The sequence below is a fragment of the Papio anubis genome, chromosome 5 (assembly GCF_008728515.1).
Source record: "Papio anubis isolate 15944 chromosome 5, Panubis1.0, whole genome shotgun sequence".
Taxonomy (NCBI): domain Eukaryota; kingdom Metazoa; phylum Chordata; class Mammalia; order Primates; family Cercopithecidae; genus Papio; species Papio anubis.
The window spans coordinates 132929358-132952730 of NC_044980.1; the positions used below are offsets into that span (position 1 = coordinate 132929358).

General features: G+C 44.5%; 1 protein-coding gene across 2 annotated transcripts in view; it reads right to left on the reverse strand.

Moving 5' to 3' along the window:
* Positions 1-331: 331 nt before the first annotated feature.
* Positions 332-23373, reverse strand: part of PFDN1 (prefoldin subunit 1) — a 57028-nt gene continuing 33986 nt past the window's right edge. The window contains exon 4 of one of the 2 annotated variants that reach the window (XM_003900198.3): positions 332-1330. In XM_003900198.3, coding sequence (XP_003900247.1) covers positions 1247-1330 — 84 coding nt within the window. In that variant the 3' untranslated portion in view covers positions 332-1246. Of the gene's footprint in view, positions 1331-17086; positions 17150-23373 lie in introns of those variants that run through there. The other variant, XM_017959945.2, reaches the window with a different exon arrangement.

Sequence of the window (23373 nt, forward strand, 5' to 3'; positions counted from 1 at the left end):
GCCCGCCCTGGCCCAGCCAGCTGCAGCTGACAGCTCCCTGTTGACTCTGCCTTCCCTCCGAAGCAGTGGATGTGCTGATGTTTACCAGTGCTCTCTTTAAGAAAAAAGAAATAAAACCCAGCCATGTTTTGTAGCATGTCCTATGTCTTATTTCTGTGGTGTACGTGTTCCCACCATGCCATGGCTGATTTCAAGTTACCAATGTGATGTCACTGACTGGAGCTGGGCCAACCTCACAGATCACACTCATTGGAGCTGGGCCAACAGAGCCAACCTCACAGATCACAGCCAGTGCACAGATAGAGCACAGGTCGTGGTCAAATGTAGTAATGTAATTAGGGATGCATTCTGAATATTTATTGTCCTTGTTTTTAACATAATTTGCAATTTACATAATTATAATGGCTGTGTTTAACAACTGGCTTGCAACAAAATTCTTGAAAATTGAATAACTGGCCCACCTGGGCTGGGATGAGCCAGCTAGAGCACACCATTGCCCCTCAGCCTCTAGGAGGCCTCAGGATTACGGCGTCCATCTTATGATATTGGCCAAAAGGAGACAGTCTTGGAGGTGCTGCTGACTGTTGAACTTCCTTTTGGAATGTATGGGAGAAGGCAGGGAAAGGAATCTTTAGGCAGACTGCCATCCAGGGACTGCTATTCTGTTCACTGAGATTCAGCTGTGAACATCTGTTCTTTCTTCCTCTTCTGTCTACTACATGCAGGCCCGGAAGCTGAGGGGTTAGTCAAAGGTACAGGAAGGGAAAAGAGAAGAGGGCAAGAGCCCATCCCCCAAGAAAGGAAGGGCTCCGACACAGAGGGAGCAGGAGCTAAGGTGGAGATGGCCACTGCCTCTCTCACTCTCTGTTCCATCCCTCTGCTGAAGAAAAGCAGGCTTAGCAGAGTGGGACGGACGCTTTTTATTGGTCTGGCTGGCATGCCTAGTGGAAAGCCCAGGCAGAGCTTCCTATCTTGCCCTGGCTCCCATCTTCCCTCTCCTGGGAGTTCATCACACACCCCGAGAGGGAAGAGTGTCCTGGGCAGAGGTGGCAGGCAAAGCCAGGGTAAAAACTCCAGGGCTTGGAAGCAAATGGGGCTCAGGGTGACGCAGAAAATGTGACGTTGCTAGGTCATCCAGATAAAGTGTCCATCGGGGCAGAAGAGAAGCTGAAGTTTCCCTGCAGAGACTCCTCTGCCCCCACCAGGAATGGGAGGGGCAGGAGGAAGAGCTTCCCCGAGAGGCTCCCTACTGGGCCCTTCGTGCCATCAGCATCTCCCGGATGTTGTCCTCAGCTTCCTTAACGCTCCGCTCCAGGTAGGACTTTTTCTGCTGCAATATGAGAGACAAAGGTTAGGACCAGAGTGAATGGGCCAGGCTGGAAGACACAGCTTTGATGGCTTTTCCTTTGTGACGGGTGACTTCCAGGAGCATACTGTGAGCCAGGTACACACACCTGCCCACAGTGCTCTCCCCACCTCCGAACCATGGGTGATCATGGGCAGGCAACAGGGAGAAGATGGCTTTGGTACAGGAAGCAAAAGCGCTCTGTGGAAGATAGGCAGTAGCACTCTTCCCCTAGAAGGAAGCAGACTCTAAAAACAGGCATCTCGGTACACGAAGTTATCCCAGACAGACAAAGACCAGGAAATTCCAGGACAAAGCTCCTGTCCGTAACAGACTATCTCCTCTCAAGGTTTTCCATGGCCTGGGCCAGGCGTCTGTAGCCACTGCAGCTATAAAATGGACGGTGCATGCTCTGCCCTGTCCAGCAGGAATATGGGCTGCTGTGAGGGCTGTGGGGCTGTCTCGCATTGCACTGCGGGGGTGAGTCAGGAGGCAATCTGCTTTTCTAATGAGACTGCTGCCTGCCAGGAATCCAGGACACTGACACACTGAGGTAAGCAGACCTTTTGGAGGCTTACCTTCTACCCCATCTGGGTCCTAAATTAAAAATCATGGCTTAGACAAAGAACTTTCACTACTTTCAGGAGCCAGGATTACAAAGATTAGTCAAAGGAAATGATGTCTGTACATTATTTGCCCTGTGCTCACCCCAGAAGTATGGTGGTTTTACCACTGGTCCTTGCCCTGAGGACATAGTTGTGGCTGTATTCCCAGTTAACAGACATGAAATGAAGCCTCCCTTTTTGAGGAGTATTATTCATGTCCTAAAGGAATACTCAAAATTATCACCTCCGAGGGCACATGTGACTGAGCCACACTGGAACCAGTAATGCAGTCACCGGGCAGCCCAGGCCCTTCTCTCACCTCAACCCCCTTCACCCAAGCACCTGTTGATTCTGTTCCACCCACTAAAGTGCCCACAGGACTCAGGGAAGCATGGATAGGTTACGGCAGAGGACAGGTGAGCTCTCCGTCCAATTAGTTAGTTGTTTGTTTGTATGTTTTATTTATTTTTGAGACAAGGTCTCAGCTCAGAGTGCAATGGCGCGATCACGACTCACTGTAGCCTCTACCTCCCACCTCAGCCCAAGTAGCTGGGACTCTAGGTACACTGGGACTGTAGGTGTGCACCACCACGCCTGGCTTTTTTTTTTTTTTTTTTTTGGTAGAAATGAGAAACTTAAATTTTTTATTTTTTGTATTGCCCAGGCTGATCTCAAACTCCTGGACCCAAGCGATCCTCCCTCCTCAGGCTCCCAAAGTGCTGACATTACAGGCGTGAGTCTCCGCGCCTAGCTATTTACTAAATGATACATACAGAGGCTTCTTCCTGCAGAAGCCAAATGTGGCATACACAAATCTTTATCAGTTCTTCCGTGAACCTCTGATTCCTGTCTGTCCTCTCCTTGCTTCAAATTTCCTTAAGGCTAGAAAGAACCCTCTTTACTTATCTCCCATCTGTCTAAGTTGCACACAATTCCTTGCGACACAACAGGAGCTCCATAAAAACTCATGGTGACCAGACACAGTGGCTCACGCCTATAATCTCAGCACTTTGGGAGGCCAAGGCAGGCAGATCACCTGAGGCCAGGAGTTTGAGACCAGTTTGGCCAACATGGCAAAACCCTGTCTCTACAAAACATTAGACGGGTGTGGTGGTGGGCACCCGTAATCCCAGTTACTCGGGGGCTGAGGCAGGAAAATCACTTGAACCCGGGAGGCAGAGACTGCAGTGAGCCAAGACCGTGCCATCGCACTCCAGCCTGGGCAACAAGAGCAAAACTCCAACTCATGGTGACCGTGATAACAATTCAATTCAATGCCTGCAAATGTATATGGTTGCTAAGGAATTTTAATTACACTGCTAAGCCAAATACAGTCCTATCACTGTGATATCAGAGTGGGAACTTAAACTTCCTTTGATAAACAACTCTTTTTGAGACAGAATCTCACACTGTTGCCCAGGCTGGAGTGCAATGGCGCCATCTCGGCTCACTGCAACCTCCACCTCCCAGGTTCACACGATTCTCCTGCCTCAGCCTCCCAAGTAGCTGGGATTACAGGCACACACCACCACGCCAGCTAATTTTTTGTATTTTTAGTAGAGATGGGGTTTCACTATGTTAGCCAAGCTGGTCTCAAACTCCTGACCTCGTGATCTGCCTGCCTCGGCCTCCCAAAGTGTTGGGATTACAGGCGTAAGCCACCGTGCCACGCCAATAAACAACTCTTAGACTTTAACTATGGTAAGCTGAAAAAAAGGCAAATACTAGTAAGCCCTGACACACACTAAAGAATGTATGTTCACTGGTTGTCACACAGAGGGGAGCAACAGCTCAGTGCCATACACCACCTGGGCACCCTGTGGACCCTATGTGAATGCGGGGAAAGGTAAGTGGAATAAGCCTGCTTCTCCCCCTACAAAAGTCAGCCAGGGCCCAGGGACTCTGGTCTGTTGCATTCAGTCTCTGCCAACTTGCTGAAAACCATACACTTGGAACATAAGCAAGAGCTCTTCTGCCCTCCCACCCAGGCTCCCCAGCCAAACTCAGGCTGTACCTCTCAGCTTTAAAAATTCCTTCTTCTGTAAAATTTCTGTCTTCTAACACTTTCATGAATTTTACCACTGCATATCCTAAAGTCTTCATGTTTCCAAACAATGATGCAAATTAACGTATCTATCTATATTTTTGTTTTGTTTCTAGAGATGGGGTCATGTTGCCCAGGCTGGCCTCAAACTCCTGGGCTCAAGCAAGCCTCTTGCCTTAGAGGCATGTGCCGCGGTGCTGCCTTCATCTTTAAATTTTTAATTAGTTTAAATAAATGTAATAGACAGGTCTTTAAAAATATATATATATCCCTAACATAGTGGACCTTTCTAACTGTATTTCAATAATTTCTGTCTCAGTCCCCAAGCATATTTAAGCCCAGAAAGACTCTCATCATAGTCAAACCCAGAACAAGGCACCTGTTGTGGGTTGAACTGAATTTGACAAAAAGAGATGCTGAAGTTCTAATCTCTGGTAATTTGGAAAGACGATCTTTGCAGATGTAACTAAATTAAGATGAGATCATATTACATTAGGGTGGGCCCTGAATCCAGTCATTAGCGTCCAAACAAGGCGCTGTGAAGACAGGGACACACACAGAGGGAGAACCCTGTGCTGACCGAGGTGGGGACGGGGTAACGCAACTACCAGCAAAGGAATGCCAGGCACTGTGGGCAGCCACCAGAAGCTGGAAGACGTGAGGGCGGACTCTCCCCTCGACCCTTCAGAGGAAGCGTGCCCTGCAGCCCCTCGCATTTGTTGGGCTCCTGGCCTTCAGGACTGTGAGAGAATACATTTCTGTTGTTTGAAGCCACCAATTCGTGGCAAGTAGAAAACCAACACAATACCTGAAATGAGGGATGCCCCCACACGTCAGTTCTACCATAATTATTTGGGGATAAGTATGACCCTAGCTTATAAAGTTTTAAGGGCAGTTACCCAGGCCTCTGCAATTCAGTGTGGTCAGAGGCATGGCAGGATTGGTCCTGTGAGTACAGAAGAACCTTGGGAGGCCTCTGTCTCCAGGGGTGTCTTAGTCTGTTTGTGTTGCTCTAAAAGAATACCTGAGGCTGGGTAATTTATGAAGAAAAGAGGTTTATTTGGCCCACAGTTCTGCGGGCTATACAAGCATGGTGCAGCATCTGCTTCTGGGGAGGGTTTCTGGCTGCTTGCACTCGTGGTGGAAGGCGAAGGGGAGCCGCCTGTGCAGAAATAATGTGGCCAGAGAGGAAACGAGAGAGAGGAGGTGCCAGGCTCTTTTCAACAGCCAGTCACTGAAGAAACTAAGCATAAGAACTCACTCACTCCCATGAGAATGGCACCAAGCCATACACAAGAAACCCGCCCCCACAATCCAAACATCTCCCACCAGGCCCCACCTTCAACACTGGGGATCAAATTTTTTGCAGGGAGGTCTGGGGGTACCAAATTTCAATAAGAGACCTGCCAGGGGACAAACAAACCCTATGCACCACACGCCCAGCTAATTTTTGTATCTTTAGTAGAGACGGGGTTTCACCATGTTGGCCAGGCTGGTCTTGAACTCCTGGCCTCAAATGATTCGTCTGCCTCAGCCTCCCAAAGTGCTGGGATTACAGGTGTGAAATACTGCACCCAGCCCACATTATATTTATAAATCATAATACTTTTACCCCATAAATTTATACAATTACAAATTATTAATTTATAATAAAAATAAATAAATAATAAAATTCAAATGTCACAGATCCCAATGAGGGCTTTGGATCCGGCCTTGCTTCCACAAACAGAACAGGCCCTAACAGGCCTTTATGCTTTATCAGGTCAACTTGCAAAACTAAAAAACAAACCACCCCAATTTCCCATGTCCTGGACTCTGAAATCCTTGAGGAACTGCTCTATCTGATGTCAGCCTCAGGGCTGCTAGGAGCGACATTTGAAAACCACACTTACTACCAGCAGTCCTGGGAGGGCATCTGCTGTCCTCACTGCAGCATCCTTCTGTCTTGCCGAGCAACTTCCCTCAGAATGCTTTCACCAGTAAAGTCTCTAGTGGCATCAAACCACAAAGCTCTGGGTGCAGCGACATTCTTGTGGGCCCTTGTCGTGATGACAAACTCTGAGATTTCCTGTGGGGCTCAGCACGGCCAGGGAAATGACATTGTTGGAGTTATTGCTCATCGGCCTGAGGTTCTTTTTTCCAGGAGTCAGACTGAGGGGCTGGTGTTTCATTCTCATCCTCTTACCAAGGAAAGAGGCTCCAGTCCCTAGAACTTTTCTGACATGACACAATCTCTCAAATAGACTCCTGAGGTAATGCATCTTGTGACGCTATCACTATAGACTTTTTTCTTTTCTTAGGAACTTTGTCTCCAGCTCTCCTTCTCTAAATTTTTTTTTCTTTCTTTCTTTCCTGTTTGTCCTGCCTTGGGGTATAGAAAAGGGTTTTCTCCTCTCTGTTCCTCTATTTTCCCATTTGTAAGATGAGGATTTGGGCAATACCAGGGCGATCCTCCACCCCCACCCCACTCCCATTTTTACTTTAGCCACACAACACTTTCTTCAAATGAACTCTCGCCTTAAAGACTAAACAAACAAAACAGGTTAAAATGGAGCTCAGAGAGAGGGGAGATATACCATGGATGTGTATGGATATGTACTTTTGTCTCAATAAAAATAGCCCTGCTGGCTCATCTCCTGCCCTCCAATCCAGGCTTTGGAGGCAATAGACAAGGCTGACTTAGCTTCCCTTCTGCTCCCGATCTTCCGTGAGAGCTGAGTCCTCAGAGACCCTCTGCTGGGAGTCACGGTTTCTGACACTGAGTGTGACCTGCCTTGGTCACATACTTCTTCCTTAAGTAAAATTCGCAGCTTCCAGCTCCTGGAGACCACCGCCAACTTCAAGCTCTACTATTAATCAAAAAAACTGAAGGCAATGGCCATCTTTTTGCTGTCTCTACCATGACTTCCAAATTAAAAACCCAAAGCCTCACTAATTCACGTGTTCGCTCATTAGCAGATCTGTAAAATGGTCAGAGGGTACCAGCTGCCCACAATATGGTATGTTTGGCAAGAGGCCAAGAACTCACTGAGGGCTGAAGAGGCATGTCTTGATGGGGGACAAGGGAAGGCAGGGGAAACAAGACAAAAACAGAAAAAAGGTAAAGAGAAGACACAATCAGAGAAGTCAGGATGGAAAAAGGGACAGCATGGGCACAGCTGGAGCAGGTAGGGGCGGGGCAGAGCCCTGAGGGCACATGTGCCCTGAGCCACCAGCCTGGATGGGTGAGGAGCGCCAACAGAGGCAGGCAAAATCCGACACCTGAGAGACAGGTCTAAGCAGTCCATGGACACGCCCACTTGTAAACTCATCTGGGTGCATCCATTTCACCAGAGGACACAGCTAGGTGATATGGTAACCACTGAGCTACACCGCTGGGAGACAAATCAAAGAAAGATAAAGCAATCTTAGGCATGGAGCAGGAGAACAAAGAGAAATCTCGGAAAGAGTTACTGTCCCTGCATCTTCTAGACACTACTTTAGAAATATCCTTCAGAAAAACAAAGAAAGAAAAGAAAAGAAAAAAAAAAGGGAAAGGAAAGGAAATGAAAGGAAGAAAAGAAAGAAAGCTGAGAGACAGAAAGAGGGAATGAAAAGAAAAGAAAAGAAAAAAAAGAAAAACCCCTTCAGAGATCTTTCTGCTGAAGGACAGGGAAAAAAGACGTACTTCAGCTAAGCGCTGACGTGTTTTCCTCCCAGGTGTGCTTTTACCTGCCGACAGACTGACACTGCTACCATATGGGGTCAGACTCCCAAACCCCACCTATGATCACATGCTGGCTAGCACCCCCAATTCAGTCTGCCAAGACGAACCCCTACACCACTCAAGCACTTTACAGCAGATATACACGAGGGGAAAAAATTCTTCTTCAAACAACAGTGTTTAGCCGCTCGGTCCCCCTGAGGTTTAGGTGATACCTACTGCTCCCCTCCCTAACACATCAGCTTCATGTGAGTCCCAGAGAAAGCCCAGCCTACCGGATAACCTGGGAAAGACCAGATACAAAGCTCAGAGTGAAGCACAGAGCCAGGAGCGGCAACTGTCCCAATGCATATGGTGCTGATCAAGCCTCAGCCAAAGAATCACTACCATCTGCAGGCACCAGGTGTAAAAGGGATGACGACAAGCCAGCAAATCATGTCAAGCGATGGGGTCAAGCGATGGGCAGCTGAAGTAGGTGGTTCAGAGAAGATTAAGGGAAGAAGGAATCTATCACTACCTTAACTATCGAAAGCAATGGCTCTCCAAGTGCAGTCCTCTCCTAGCAGCGTCGGGATCACCTGCGAACTTATTAGAGGTGCATATTCTTATGCCCCAACCCAGACCCACTGAACCAGAAACCCTGGGGATGGAGTCTGGCAATCTGTGTTTTCACAAGCCCTCCCAGGCAGCTGTGACGCACACTGAAGTTTGAGACTCAAACTTTTTGTTCTAAATCAGGAGTCAGCAAACTTTTTCTATAAAGGGCCAGATAATAAATATTTTAGGCTTTCACTGTGGGGTTATCTCTGTTACAACTACTCAGCTCTGCCATTGTAGCACAAAAGCAGTCAGACAATGTGTAAACAAATGGGTGTGGTGCAGATGAATGGGCACAGCTATGTTTCGAAAGCACAGAAACAGGCAGTGAACTGGACGGGGCAGGCGGTGGTTTGCCAGTGTCTGTTCCTTAAAAAGATGGAGCTTCAAAGGGTAGGACTGAGTCCAGCAATTAGAGATTTTTAACTTTCACTGAAAGCTGCCTAATAAAAGCCTGCATTTCCATCTGTCCATCCTTCCATCCATTCATTCAGCTCACTGCCAAATCATTTCCCCTCCTTCATCCTTCACAAACCCTGGTCCTTGAAGCTCACGGCATCATGCTTAACCACCGGACTGCCCCCTCCTTGTTGCTGCAATCTTCCAGTATCCTGGGCACTATCCCTCATCATCAGTGGCTCCCTGTCTCCCTCTCCACCACTGCAGTACCATTCAAGGTGACTTCAAAAGAATGTAGATGACTCACCCAATAGCACAGGCTCCTCTCTTCACAAATTTATGGTTACCCCACCTCAGTCACCCAGTCCATGGTCATGCCCTAGGTCTTGTCAACACTAGAAGCTGCACACCTCTGAAGTGTCCATTTCACCACCACTACCTCATATTCTTCCAGATCACTTCTGATACTCTCGCTCCAGCATTTCTTCAACCTTGTCATGCAACAAGTTGTTCGTTATCCATTATGCTTCCATGGGCTTTTCCCTTCCTACCCAGCTTTGCTTACATAGTCCATCATTTATATTTATTCTCCTTATAAATACCCTTTCACCTATGTCCCTCTCTCCCTCTCTTGCACTTACCTGGGAAAATGCCAACCCAGATTAAATTCAACCATCTACCCACTCCATGCCTCACCTGAGTGGCTGAAGGTTCCTGGAGGAAAATGCTAAATTGTGCTAAATGGTCTCACTTTAAATTCAGGGCCATGAATCCCAAATGGGCACTATGAAAATTCTATTAAACTTCCTTTATATGTTCATTGTCTGCTCTCCAAAATAACTATTTCATGCTTTGTCTTGTCTCCTCAAATCTCCTATGCTCCCTCCTCTCCTCAGCTGAGAAAATAAATCTGAGGAGAACTCTATCTTCCTGCTACCAAATCTACTAATCGACCTACACCTGTATGTATAGTCTCTTCTTTCTCTGTTAAAATTGATAGCATGCCTGTACTGCGTTTTTAAAGGAATCAAAATACAACCCTGCACTTTGGAAGGCTGAGGTGGGAGGATCACTTGAGGGAAGGAGTTTGAGACCAGCTGGCCCTTGGGCTGTAATTTACGGAACCCTGGCCGAGAATATCACCCACCTATTGGCAAGACCCTATCTATATAGCGAGACCCATCTCTACAAAAATAAAAAAAAATCAGCTGGGCATGGTGGTGCATGTCTGTAGCCCTAGCTACTCAGAAGGCTAAGGCAGGAGGATCACTTGAGTACAGGAGGATGAGACTGCAGTGAACCGTGATCACGCCACTGCACTCGAGCCTAGATGACAGAGCAAGGCCCTGTCTCAAAACAAAACAAAAACACACAACCCTTCCACTTAGACAATGATTTCATCCCCACATACCTTCTCAGAAACTTCACTCTTACTGTTAACCTTCCTTTCTTCTTAATCTTCTATTTCTTTCTCTGCAAGATCCTTCTTGGTGAGGCAAATCATTAAAAAACCCTTTCTTTACCTCTCAGTCCTCTGTAAGTACTGCCTCTTTTCTACAAAACTTCTTGAATCAGTTTTTTGAGGCAGCTGCCTCCCCTGCCTTCCCTCCTATCTGCTCCTCAGACCTCTCCAAGCACACTTCTGCCTCCTCTAATGAACTGGCTATGATTCAAGTCCAGTGATCTCTATGGGTGCTTCTCTGTCATCTTACTCAACCTCTCAACAGTGTTCAACACACTTCTTGGAACACTTTCTCCCTCTAGCTTTCATGACACCACACTTCTATTCTCCTCTGACATAACTGGCTACTCTTTCTAAGTTCTCCTTTGCTGACTACCCCTCCTCTGCTCAGCTTCCGAATGCTGCATTTCACAAGAAGCTGTCCTGGAACTCCTCCTCTTCTACCCATCTGCACTACCTCTTAGAAACTCTCATTTCAGCCAGGTGCGGTGGCTGACGCCTGTAATCCCAACACTGTGGGAGGCTGAGGCGGGCGAATCACCTGAGGTCAGGAGTTCGAAACCAGCATGGCCAACATGGAGAAACCCCGTCTCTACTAAAAATACAAAAATTAGCCAGGTGTGGTGGCATATGCCTGTAGTCCCAGCTACTCGGGAGGCAGAGGCATGAGAATTGCTTGAACCCAGGAGGCTGATGTTGCAGTGAGCTGAGATCAAGCCACTGTATTCCAGCGTGGGTGACACAGCAAGACTCCATCTCAAAAAACAACAACAAAAAAAAAAACCCAAAACTCTCATCTCATAGCTTTAAACATTATATGACTCCAAATCTGTATCTCCAATGCTATCTCCCCTTAATACCAGATTTAACATATCCAATTATTTATAAAACATATCCTCTTGGATGTCAAACTCAGACTTTAACATGTTTAAAACAAACACAAGTGATTTACAGTCACCCCCACCCCTCCCTGACTTCCCCATCTCAGTGAATGGCACTCGACCCAACTGCTCAACGTAAAAAACAAAAAGGCCACAAAAAAAACAAGAGAGCTGTTTTTCAAGAATGACCCTACACGGCACATCCCTGATTTTTTTCTTTTCCTCAAACCCCACACCTTCCATCCAATCCATCAGCAAATCTTATTAGCTTACTTCCAAATACATTCCCAATCTCTACTCTTCCTTCTATCTAGCGCCACTGCCCCTATCCTAGTCCAAGCCTCCATCATCTTGAACTAGGAGGTGTGTCGTGGACACTCTCCTAGTGTCACCTGGAGGTGTCTCGTGGACACTCTCATACCGAATCAAGTTAGCCTCTGCTCAAAAAGCCTCTAATGGGCCAGGCATGGTGGCTCACGCCTGTAATCTCTGCACTTTAGAAGGTTGAGACAGGTGGATCACCTGAGATCAGGAGTTTGAGACCAGCCTGGCCAACGTGATGAAACTCCATGTCTACTAAAAATTAAAAAAACTAGCTGGGCATGGTGGCATGCCTGTAATCCCAGCTACTCAGGAGGCTGAGGCAGGAGAATCACTTGAGCCTGGGAGGTGGAGGTTGCAGTGAGCCGAGATCACACCACTGCACTCCAACCTGGGCAACAAGAGCAAAACTCCATCTCAAAAAAAAGAAAAAAAGAAAAAAAAGAAAAAAAAAAGCCTCTAATGGTTTCACCTCACACTTAGAAAACAAGCCAGACTCTTTAACTGAGGCAATCAGGCTCCACATGGCATCCCTCCTGCCAACCCCTCCACTTCATTACTACTCTGTCCCCCCTTTCACTTGCTTAAACAGCTCTAGCAGACTTATTTCTGTCTTAAGACAGGAATATCTCTCTGTGTAATATTTCTCTGTGACCTCCAACTGGAATGTTTTTCCTTGAGGTACTTTTATGTGGCTGTCTGCTTCTTTTCATTCACATCTTAGCTGAAATTTCACTTTTTCAGAAAGCCCTTCCCCAATTATTCACTAAAGGAGGTCTCCAGTAACTCTCTAAAACATCACCCTTACTACATGATGGTTTCTTGTTTATTTCTTTATTGTCTGTATCTCACCATAAGCTCCAGAGTAGGCATCATGTCTGATTTGATAAATGCTATAACCCTAGCACCAAGAACTGGCACATAATTCATCTAACCAACACGTATTGGGCACTCAGCACTCCAAAGAGCACCAACAGTAGAGCAGTGAACAAAGTACACACTGATCCCTGGAGATTATACTGTTGCAGGCCACACAGACATTGAGCTACCACTGTAACAAGGGATCTGAGGAAAAGCACGGTCTTCGATGGAGGAAACATCTGATGGAATCAAGGAACTCACAGAGGGACTCGAGAACTCAGCTCTGAAGGATGAGCAAGAATTAACAAGAGGAGAGGTGAGAGTGGGGAGAGAATAATTCCAGATAAATGGAGCATGGCAAGTTGGGAGAATTGAATGTCAACCACGGAGACTGAAGCACAGAGAGAGGAAGGATGAGAATACAGAGATGAGGCTGGTGAGGCTGAGTCGGATCATGTGGGGTCTTAAACCATATTCAAGTTTCGGAATTTATCTTGAAGGCAATGGAACACCACTGGGTTAGCAAAAGTCAAATTTCTATTGAAAACAATCTCAGCTGAAGCATAGAGAATGAATGAGAACAGAGCTTCCCACAAAATGTCCTATGAGTCATGAATGGGCAACAGATGTGCCCAAGATATTGATCCCTCAGTCCCTGGAGTGGCTGGGTGCGTCCAGGGCAGCCAAAACCCCCTTTGGGGCAGTTGCCTCCAGCTTTGAGCACCTTTGTCCGGTTACCCCAGTGAATTGTGCAAATACAATTTTCTGACAGCTGTACTGTAAAAAAAAAGCCTGGGAGGCACTGGATTAGAGAATACACATGTGAATGTTGGAAACCTGTTAGAAGGCCACTGCAATCGTCTTGGAGAGAGATGACAGTATCTTAGTGGTGACAATGGAGATGAAGAGCAGTAGATTTTTGAAATATTCAGGAGGAAAATCAACAAGAGGACTCCACCATGCCCTTCATCATAACCTTCATTAGACGTCAGAAGCTGGGGAGAAGGATGTCAGGAATGACTCCCAGGATGCCCAGTTGGGACTTGCACACTGGCTCAAGGGTGCTGCCTTTCACTGAGAGAAGAAATGCAGGAGGAGGACCTGGTTTGGAAAGGAAGATTCTGAGCTTTGTTTTGGACATAGTGGGTTTAAGGTACCTGTGAGACATCCAAATGAGATGTGAAAAACTAGATTGGCTCTGGAGTTCATGGAAGAAATCTAGGCTAGGGATATAATTTTGCATAGAGGTGGTACTTGAAGTCGTGAGAACGGATGAAATTCCTAGGTAAAGAACATACAATAAGAGGACTCAGCCTTGAAGAAATTCAACATTTTAAGACTGGAACGAAGAGGAGGAACCAGTAAATAATACTAAAAAGGAGGGAAATGTGTATCATAGAAACCAAAAGGAGAGTAGTTCAGGAAAAAGAATGAGGTCACTAAAAATCGTTGGATATGTTCAAACAGGAAGAGTGACAACACGTCAGAAATGGTTGGGGGCTAGAAAGGGGAGCGCTACATCAAGTGGCCTGTAGGATATCTTGAAACTTTAAAAAGTTGAGACCTGACCCTAACTCCATGAAGGAAAACTAGTAGACATTTTAACTGTTACAGGTGAGCCTCAAGAACATGTAATGCGGTGTCAGGACAAATATTAACTCCTATCTTCAATGAGACATTGGGTTTTGTGTAGGTCCAACACAAGGGTTGTAGAAGCATCAATATAATTATGCCCAAGGAAACGATTACAGTTTCCCAATGTACATTACTTTTCTTCTGTTTTACCAACATCAAAAAGTCAAGTGCTCTTCAATAAGACGGACTAGAGGAACTGTTAAAATTCTACAAGTCTTCCAAATGAGCAAAAACAACAACAAAAAATGGTAAGTCCCAATATTTCAGTTTGTCTTTAGTTTGTCCCAGTCTTACAGGAGCAAGAGGATCAAATCATCAGTGTTTACAGTAGAGTTTGGGCTGTAGGCATGGTAAAGGAGTAGGTGAATAAGGGTGTGCCTGCTAAGAGAGGAAGTAAGGGTGACACCTTGCATTCTTGGAAGTGGAGTTGTAATTGACGTTAAGATTAACATGCAGGTATGTGTGGCTAGAGCCTAAAGTCAATCCTGATCCTGCTCTCTGCTCCAAGCAATTCCTATTTTCTTTCAACTCCAGAATTCCTATTTTCTTTCAACTCAACAACAACAAAGACAACCCAATTTTAAAATGAGCAAAGGATTTGTGCAGATATTTCCTCAAAGAAGACATATCATTGGCCAAAAAGCACATGAAAAGCTGTTCAACATTATTATCATTACAAAAATGCAAATTTTAAAAATCACAATGATAGACTATACCAACTAGGATGGCTATAATAAAAAAACCGGCCAGATGCAGTGTTGCACACCTGTAATCCCAGCACTTTGGAAGGCCAATATGGGAGGATCACTTGAGCTCAGGAGTCTGAAACCAGCCTGGGCAGCACAGCGAGACCTACGTCTCTACTAAAAATGTAAAAACAAAAAATAAAATTTAAAAAAAAGAGAGAAAACAAGTGTTGGCAAAGATGTGGAGAAACTAGAACCCTCATATATTGCTGGTGGTGTAAAATAGGGCAGCTGCTACAGAAAAGCTTGGCAGTTACTTCAGTTAAAACATAAAATTACCATATGAGCCAGCTAATCCACTCTGACATACAAACAAAAACTTGTAAATGTTCATAGCAGCATTATTTACAACAGCCAAAAAGTGGAAACAACCTAAATGTCCATCAACTGATAAATGGATAAACAAAATGTGGTATATCCATATAATGGAATAGTATTCAGACATAAAAACGAGAGAAGTACTGATACATGCTATAACATGAATGAACCTTGAGACATTAAGCTAAGGGTGAAAGAAGCCAGACACAGAAAGCCACACACTAGATGATCCATTTATAAACATCCAAAACAGGCAAATCTGCAGAGACAGATAGAAAACAGATTCATGGTTGCCAGGTACTGAGGGAATGGGCAGTCTCACTGCTTAATTAGGTAAGTTTCTTTTGGGGGCAATAAAAATATTCTAGAGTTAGACAGTGGTGATGATTATACAACATTGTGAATTTTATGTTATGTGAATTTTACCATATATATATATATATATATCCTTTTCTTCTCAAAATGCTGCACCACAAGGGGAAAAGACAGGACACTGGCCGGGAACAGTGGCTCATGCCTATAATTCCAGCACTTTGGGAGGCCGAGGCAGGCAGATCACTTGAGGTCAGGAGTTGGAGACCAGCCTGGCCAACATGGTGAAATCCCACCTCCACTAAAAATACAAAAATTAGCTGGGCCTGGTGGTGCAGGACTGTAATCCCAGCTACTCAGGAGGCTAAGGCAGGTGAATCGCTTGAACCCAGGAGGCGGAGGTTGCAATGAGCCGAGATCACACCACTGCACTCCAGCCTGGATGACAGAGTAAGACTGAATCTCAAAAAAAAAAAAAAAAAAAAAGAAAGAAAGGACATAAAAAAAAAAAAAAAGACAGGACATTAAATCTCTGTGTCTGAAAATAGGCATGGCAAGTAATGGCTTTTACCAGCAAATCAGTCTGTATTCCACCAAAAATTTACACACACAAATTGGTTGGGGTAAAATAAACTGCCATAATAATTGTTAAAAATTAACTTTAATGCTGTAAGCAAAAGCACTAAGCATTTAATGAGTTAATAAGGTACTGTGGTAGAGCCAATAGATAAACAAGAGTAAACTTTTATGTGATCACATCACTACTTTCCAATCGAGTAACATATTTATACAACTAAAAAAATAGAGATATGGCAACCGGAAACCCATAAAAGGACCTGGAGACAGTGAAAACAAGCAAGAGCTCAAAGCCACGGCAAGCACAGCTGCATGACTCATAGGCACCTCCTCGGCTGATCTGTCTGGGTCAGCAGAGGGCAGAATTGGAGAACTACAAATACGCTCCAATATCAAAGGACTACTTGTAAAGCTTTCCAAAACCCTCTGCTGTCTTTTCACTAAGAAAGAGAAAAGGAAATTCACAGTTACACCTGTCAATATCACCCAAGAAAATGCTGTCCTTCAAAGTTAAACTTCTAGGTAAGACAAGCAACCCAGGATCTTTGCTCATAGCTCTGGGTGTTCTGAGGGGTATTGAGAGGTCAGGTCCACATCACTCAGTGACACTTCTCCATCCAGGGTGATACAGGGCTCAGATCATGATGAAATCACTCTACAGACCAAACGTCACAGGCGCCCAGCTGCCACTTGTCCCCAACTCCACACCCACTAAGTTACCATAGAACTGGGGTAAACAGAGAGAATTTAATATGCTAATAGCTCTGATCTAATAGCTGACATAACACCAATTACACTTTTAATGACACTGGAGTAATAAAAGAGCCCTTGGCATACTTCTCTTTGCAAACATGACTCAAAGGGTGGTTTTCCTTTTGCCCTTTCTTCAATTTCCAGATGCCAGGCCACTTAGAAGCCACTTATCTCTTCACTCAGAGCTGGTATTCAGGGGGTTATCATTTTATAAGAAAAGGACCACAAATTTTGGAATGCCTAGCTACTCAGAGTGTCCAACTATGGCATAAGGAATCCCCATTTCTTTCAGAGTAAAAGTGAATGTTAGAGGGTTTGGAGTCTAGAACCTGGAATCCCAGGTTACCACTCTGATGTCCCTCTCTTTCCCTGACTGATTCTGGTTCTGGCTCCATGAAGAACATGTGATCTCCATTTCTAAATCACGGGCAGAGGCCACAAAGTTCATGAGATGGCTTCACACAGAAACCATGGCTATTAGAAAATAAGAGCAGCAGATCGAACTGACCTGCCGGCACTCGACAGTGAGTCCACCGACCAGCCCTACCAATGGCAATGTTTGTGCTTCATATGGAATGAAAAAGCAAGTTGCTGAAAGATATAAACAACACAGTGTTACTTATTGAATACAGGATGCATATCAAACATGGAATGAAAAGATACAGACCAAATTCTTGATAGCTGTTGCTTCTGGTGAGTGGTAATGAGACTGGGGACGGTATGGGAGGGAACACAGACGACCTCAATTTCATTAGCATTATTTGTGTAAAAAAAAAAGCCAAAAAGGTAAATATTACAAAATGTTACCATTTGTTAATGCTAAATGATAAATGCACAGGTGTTTGTTAAATTCGCTTTCATACATTATTTTCCAAATTAAAAGAAAAAAACACCTTTTATCTTATAAGCACTTGGTGGTAATATGCTCAATCAGTAAACAGCTGCTGAGCATCCACCAGATGCAAATAATAAAATCCAGCATTAAGTATTTACTGTGTCAGGCACAGTACTAAGTGATCTGTATTATGTTACAAGGCAGGTACCTTTCATAAGGGATAAGTGTTTATCCTCACCTCCAGCTTTCATTAGTTCTAGTCCTAGCCTCCTCCATCTAGTCCAGGGAAGACTGGTGGCTTTTCTGACTGGCTTGTTTGGAAGAAGAAACAAAGGGGCTCGGCCCCTTCTGCTCTGCCAGAAGCTCCTTGTTTGCAGAAGCCTCTTGTAAGTTTAACAGACAGGCTCTGCCTGCCTCTGCAGAGACATACCTGTGGTTGTCCTACACTTACAGAGATTTGTAGGGTAAGTTCATCTATCTGTATGCCTAAATCTGGATCAATATTAAAAACTCATGACTGCTGCATACCTAAGCCACATTCTTCAACCTAATCTTTATTAATAGTAAAGGTAAAATATATAAAAAGATGGAATTTTTATATCCATCTGTCTTTCAATTGGTTCCACTCTTGGGCAGGAAATAAAAGTTACTTATTGTCTCCCTCCATCCTAACACTTGCTTTTGCCATTTTACAGACGAGTGTATTTAGGCTTAAAAACACTGTATCAGTCCATTTTTGCATTACTGTAAAGGAATACCTGACACTGGGTAATTTATAAAGAAAAGAAGTTTAATTGGCTCATGGTTCCACAGACTGTACAGGTATGGCACCAACATCTGCTCAGTGTCTGGTGAGGGCCTCAGGAGGCTTACAATCATGGTAGAAGGTGATGGCAAGCCAGTACGTCACATGGTGAAAGTGAGGCAAAAGAGAGGGAGTGCGAGGTCCTAGATATTTAAACAACCAGATTTTGAGTGAACTGAGAACTCACTCATCACCAAGGGGATTGTGCTATGCCATTCATGAGGGATCTGCCCTCATGATCCAATCACCTCCCACCAGGCCCCACCTCCAACACTGGGGATCACATTTCAACATGAGATTTGGAGGAGACAAACATCCAAACCATACCAAACACTAAGTATGTCATTTATCCAAGATGATATTAAGTAGCAGTCAGGGTTCAAATTCATACTCATCTAATTCCAGAGTTCATATTCTTAATTACTATGCCAAGGCATTATGCTGTGCATATCAGAGCAAAGACAAGCTGTATCTTTTACTTGCTAAGAATCTTAAAGATGAACTTAAAAAATATTCTAAAGGTTGAAGCTTTTCTTAGTACATATTTGGATCTCACAGAGGGGACTAGACGTGGTGGGTCATGCCTGTAATCCCAACACTTTCGGAGGCTGAAGTGGGAGGACTGCTCAAGGCCAAGTTCGCGACCAGCCTGGGCAACATAGGGAGACTCTGTCTTTACAAAAAAAAGAAAAAAAATTAATTATCTGAGCATGGTAGCCTGCGCCTATAGTCTCAGCTACTGAGGAGACTGAAGTAGGAGGAACACCTGAGCCCAGGAGTTCCAGGCTGCACTGAGCTATGATCACGCCACGCCACTGCACACCAGCCTGGATGACAAAGCAAAACCTCATCTCCAAAAAATAAAATAAAATTTAAAATTCATTTTATAGAGGGTAGCAATGTGTGTGTACACACTATGTTGAGTATATATAGGGAACAGTAAAGGTATGAACATAAAATCCTCTTAGGGATCTTTTAACCTTCAAAACTAGTTCAAAACTCGTAGGCATCTTTGCTTCTGCCCATCTTAGTACCCACCTTCCTCAAATTTTACTCAAGATTCCACAGATCCATGGCAGACTTTTTATCTGCTATACTTTAAAAGGACTATGTTCAGGCACTCCCTCCCTGCAGTGTTGTCCATACGCAAAGCACTCAGCTCTGAGCCTAACTTGATCTCAGTCTCTACCTCCTGCAGTCCCTCCCAGGGAAAACAAACCAGCTTCCCTCAGCCAGTCAGGCCTAACTCCAGGGGGAGTGCTAGTAAGGAAGACCACAAAGCACTTGCAACTCAGGTCTAACAGAACTGACCACTTCTGCTGCCAGCCTCTGCTTGGACAGCCCATGAAAAAGCAGTCCCCTTACCACCAAGGGAGTTGACAGCAACCCTTCAGCCTGGCCCCATATCAGCAGAGGGTTGCCCATGTGGGTATTCACTCGGTTATTTGGACTCAAAATGGATGCTGTCCACACCTCTGTGGTCCTGCTGCAGTGACCCAGGGCTCAGTCCACAAACCCTGTCCCTTCTCCAGCTATATTTTTCCCTTAGTTGACCCAAGCTAGTTCTATGACTTGAAATGCCATCTATAAACTGGTAATTTGTAGACAATTCTCTATTTTATTTCGCTAGTCCAGAGTTCCAGATTCATACATGCAACTGTCTATTCCACATCTTTACTTGGGTGTCTAACAGTAATCTCAAAGGTAAAGGCCCAAACCAAACTTTCAGCTTGCTTTAAAAATTAGTTTCGGGAAAAAAAAAAATTTTAGTTTCAAAACTTGAAAACTGACTAGGAAACACTGATCTATGAATGAGCAGTAGCACATTTGTTCCTATAAACCTGGGGAATGTCTGCAGCAGGACGTTCCCTCTGTGGAGCCCAGGACACATGGAATGCTGAGTGGAAACCACACTGAATGAACAGCATTGGGACTTAGAACAGCTACTTGCATAGAACAAGCAGTACTTAGAAAAAGTAAGTAGAAGCAATGCTAATTTCATTCACTTTAATTCCTTTCCCTTAGCTCTTTCCAGCCTCACTTCCCACTCACTCATTTCCCCATGGACGGTTACTCCACTGCAACCACCACTCCACTTCCAGACTTTTGTCCACACTATTCCTTGATTTGAAATGCCCTCCCCTCTGCCCTAGCCCCACCTAGCAAACTTCTAGCTGACCTTCAAAGCCCAGGTGAAATGCCCGCTCTCCCATGAACCCATTCCAGAGCTCTCATGGAGAATGAGTGACATATGGGGAAGGAAGAGGAAGAAGAGGGGGAGCATTTGGGCCTTAATCACAGGCCCAAAACTTCAGTTTTTTCAACTCTCTTCTTTTACTCCTATACCCAGTCACCTTGGTTCTACCTTAAAATACATCCAGAGTCTGATCACCTCCACTGTCACCATCCTGGTCCAACCCACCATCATCTCTCACCTGGGTAATGCAGCAGCCTATCATTAAACTAGGGAGTAACACAGGTTTGTGACTTGAGAAATATCTAAAAGCAGGCATTTCAAAGTCTGCAATGTCTAACTGCTCAGATCCCAAAGCTATGGGTAAATACCTCGATCTTCACTGATATATGCTTTCCCAAGACATTTGCATGGCATCTCACCCCAACAAACCCCCAGGATCTCTAATAAAAACAATCCTTTTATACCTTTGGTGTTAAAGTAATCAGGTTTAGACACCCCTCCTTCCCCAAAATAAGAACTGCAAAGGAAAGGGTTTTGGATGAGATTTCAGAATACGAAAATCAATAAACTTCAGAATACAAAAATCAATAAGCCCTCAGGTGAGTCAACATAGAATGTGGAGCGCACGCACGCACACACACACACCCCCCTAAAAATTTGCTCCTAGTTTTCACACATTCCACCACTAGAAAATTGTACACAGCAGGGGATAGGAAAGGCATTTAAATCATTCCTTCAGTGATCATCAACAGCTTTACAAGCAAGTACTAGACTGCTGTCTCTATAGAGAGCTGTTTCTATTATTATGAAGAAGTTAAGGCACAGAGAGGTCAAGAGTCAAATCAAAGCAGAGCTTTATGCTGGCGGTGTGGGTTAAAGTTAAATGCAGGTGTACTGGAGTCACACATGCAGTTATTTTATCAAACCACCTGACTCTCTGAACACTGAGTTAGGGAAGAGTAGTAAATAGAAATATTCTTATTCATACACTAACTCCCCCCATTTCTAACCACCACACTCATTCTCACTCTCTTACAAGCTAAATGCACATTTCCATTGTCAAAAGCCACATTAAAAGATCAGCAGAAGACCACAATTGTCTGGTTAATCTCTAGCACAACCGCTGAATCCCAGCATGCTCTTTGAGCCCCCAGGCTCTGGCTCCACACTAAGTGAATGTGGGTGCATGAGCCCTGTGGGGTTTGAGAAAAGGGAGAGCTCAAACAATGTTCTCATGAGCACTTTAAACAAAAAATCCATTCAACGAGAATGGCACCATGTTCTTTTTGCCCTTTCTCCCCAGGAACTAAATTAAACAGATTACAGACAGTAGCCAGGGCTGGCCTTAGAACCACCTCCCCCTTATTTGTTATTTTTAGCAATTCAGTCCGACAACGCCCGAACTAAACAGGCCTAGAATAGCTAAAGGGAGGGGGGATTATCAGATACTACCAGCAAAAAAAACACTAGTCATCACTTCCTCCAACCCTAAGAAAGCATCATTTTCCATGTCTTTATAGCATCACAGAGTTTGAGCCTTTAGAGTTTCATATAAAAACAGACTACGTATAAAACATCAGTGGAAACCGATAATGTTTCCTGACCTGGAAGTATTGTTCCACGCCCACATGGGTTTTCTTAAAAACAAAAGCAGAATCAAAAGAACTAAATTGTTTTACACAAAGGTTAGGAGTACAATGCATCTGTGTCCATTCTGGAAAAACTTCCTCACAAGATGACTATGTAACCAAAAGAATAGCTTTGTGAATAGTGATGGAATTCAAATACTTCGATTATGCTGGCAGCAGGTAAGAGACTGGAAGCAAAACAAAGTGAGCTGGGACAAACTTCAAATTAGTCATAATTAGCAACATAGCATCGTCCCTAGTCATTCTATTTATAAATGAAATAATATAGCAAAAATCATTTGAAAAATGAATAAAATGGTAAGATAAAAAGGTAAAAGCTCTATGAAAATGGTGTAACTGTTTGCATCAGCAGATAAACTAAAATTCACAAAAAATATGTTATAAAAATAAATAAGATGGCCGGGCGCGGTGGCTCAAGCCTGTAATCCCAGCACTTTGGGAGGCCGAGGCGGGTGGATCACGAGGTCAGGAGATCGAGACCATCCTGGCTAACATGGTGAAACCCCGTCTCTACTAAAAATACAAAAAACTAGCCGGGCGTGGTGGCGGGCACCTGTAGTCCCAGCTACTCGGAGGCTGAGGCGGGAGAATGGCGTGAACCCGGGAGGTGGAGCTTGCAGTGAGCCGAGATCGCGCCACTGCACTCCAGCCTGGGCGACAGAGTGAGACTCCGTCTCAAAAATAAATAAATAAATAAATAAATAAATAAATAAATAAATAAGATACAATTCATTAAAAAGTTCATGAACAGGATGGGCACAGTGGCTCACACGTACAATCCCAGCACTTTGGGAGGCCAAGGTGGACAGACCGCTTGAGGCCAGGAGTTTAAGACCAGCCTGGCCAAGGTGGTGAAACCCCATCTCTATCAAAATATAGAAATTAGGTAGTTATGGTGGCGCACCCTGTAATCCCAGCTACTCACGAGGCTGAGGCAGGAGAATCCTTTGAATCTGGGGGGCAGAGGCTGCAGTGAGCCAAGATTGCGCCACTGCACTCCAGCCCGGGTGACAGAGTAAGACTCCATCTCAACAACAACAAAAACAAAAAAAGTTCATAAATACTCAAGGAATCTAAACACAGGAACATGTATGCTACTATTCTAAGTATCATATATTTTATAAGACAGGATTAAAGCACTATAAATGAATAAAATGATGTCTTCCTGGGCATGTCTATTACGTATGTGGAGTTAAGCTATTCAGCTCTATCTGAAAATATATTTCCAAAACAAGGTGATGCCTAATGTAGTTTACCTTTAAGCCATTACATGGATATCTCTGTAATTTAAATGACTGCAAAGATATCAAAAGAGATACCATCACCTTG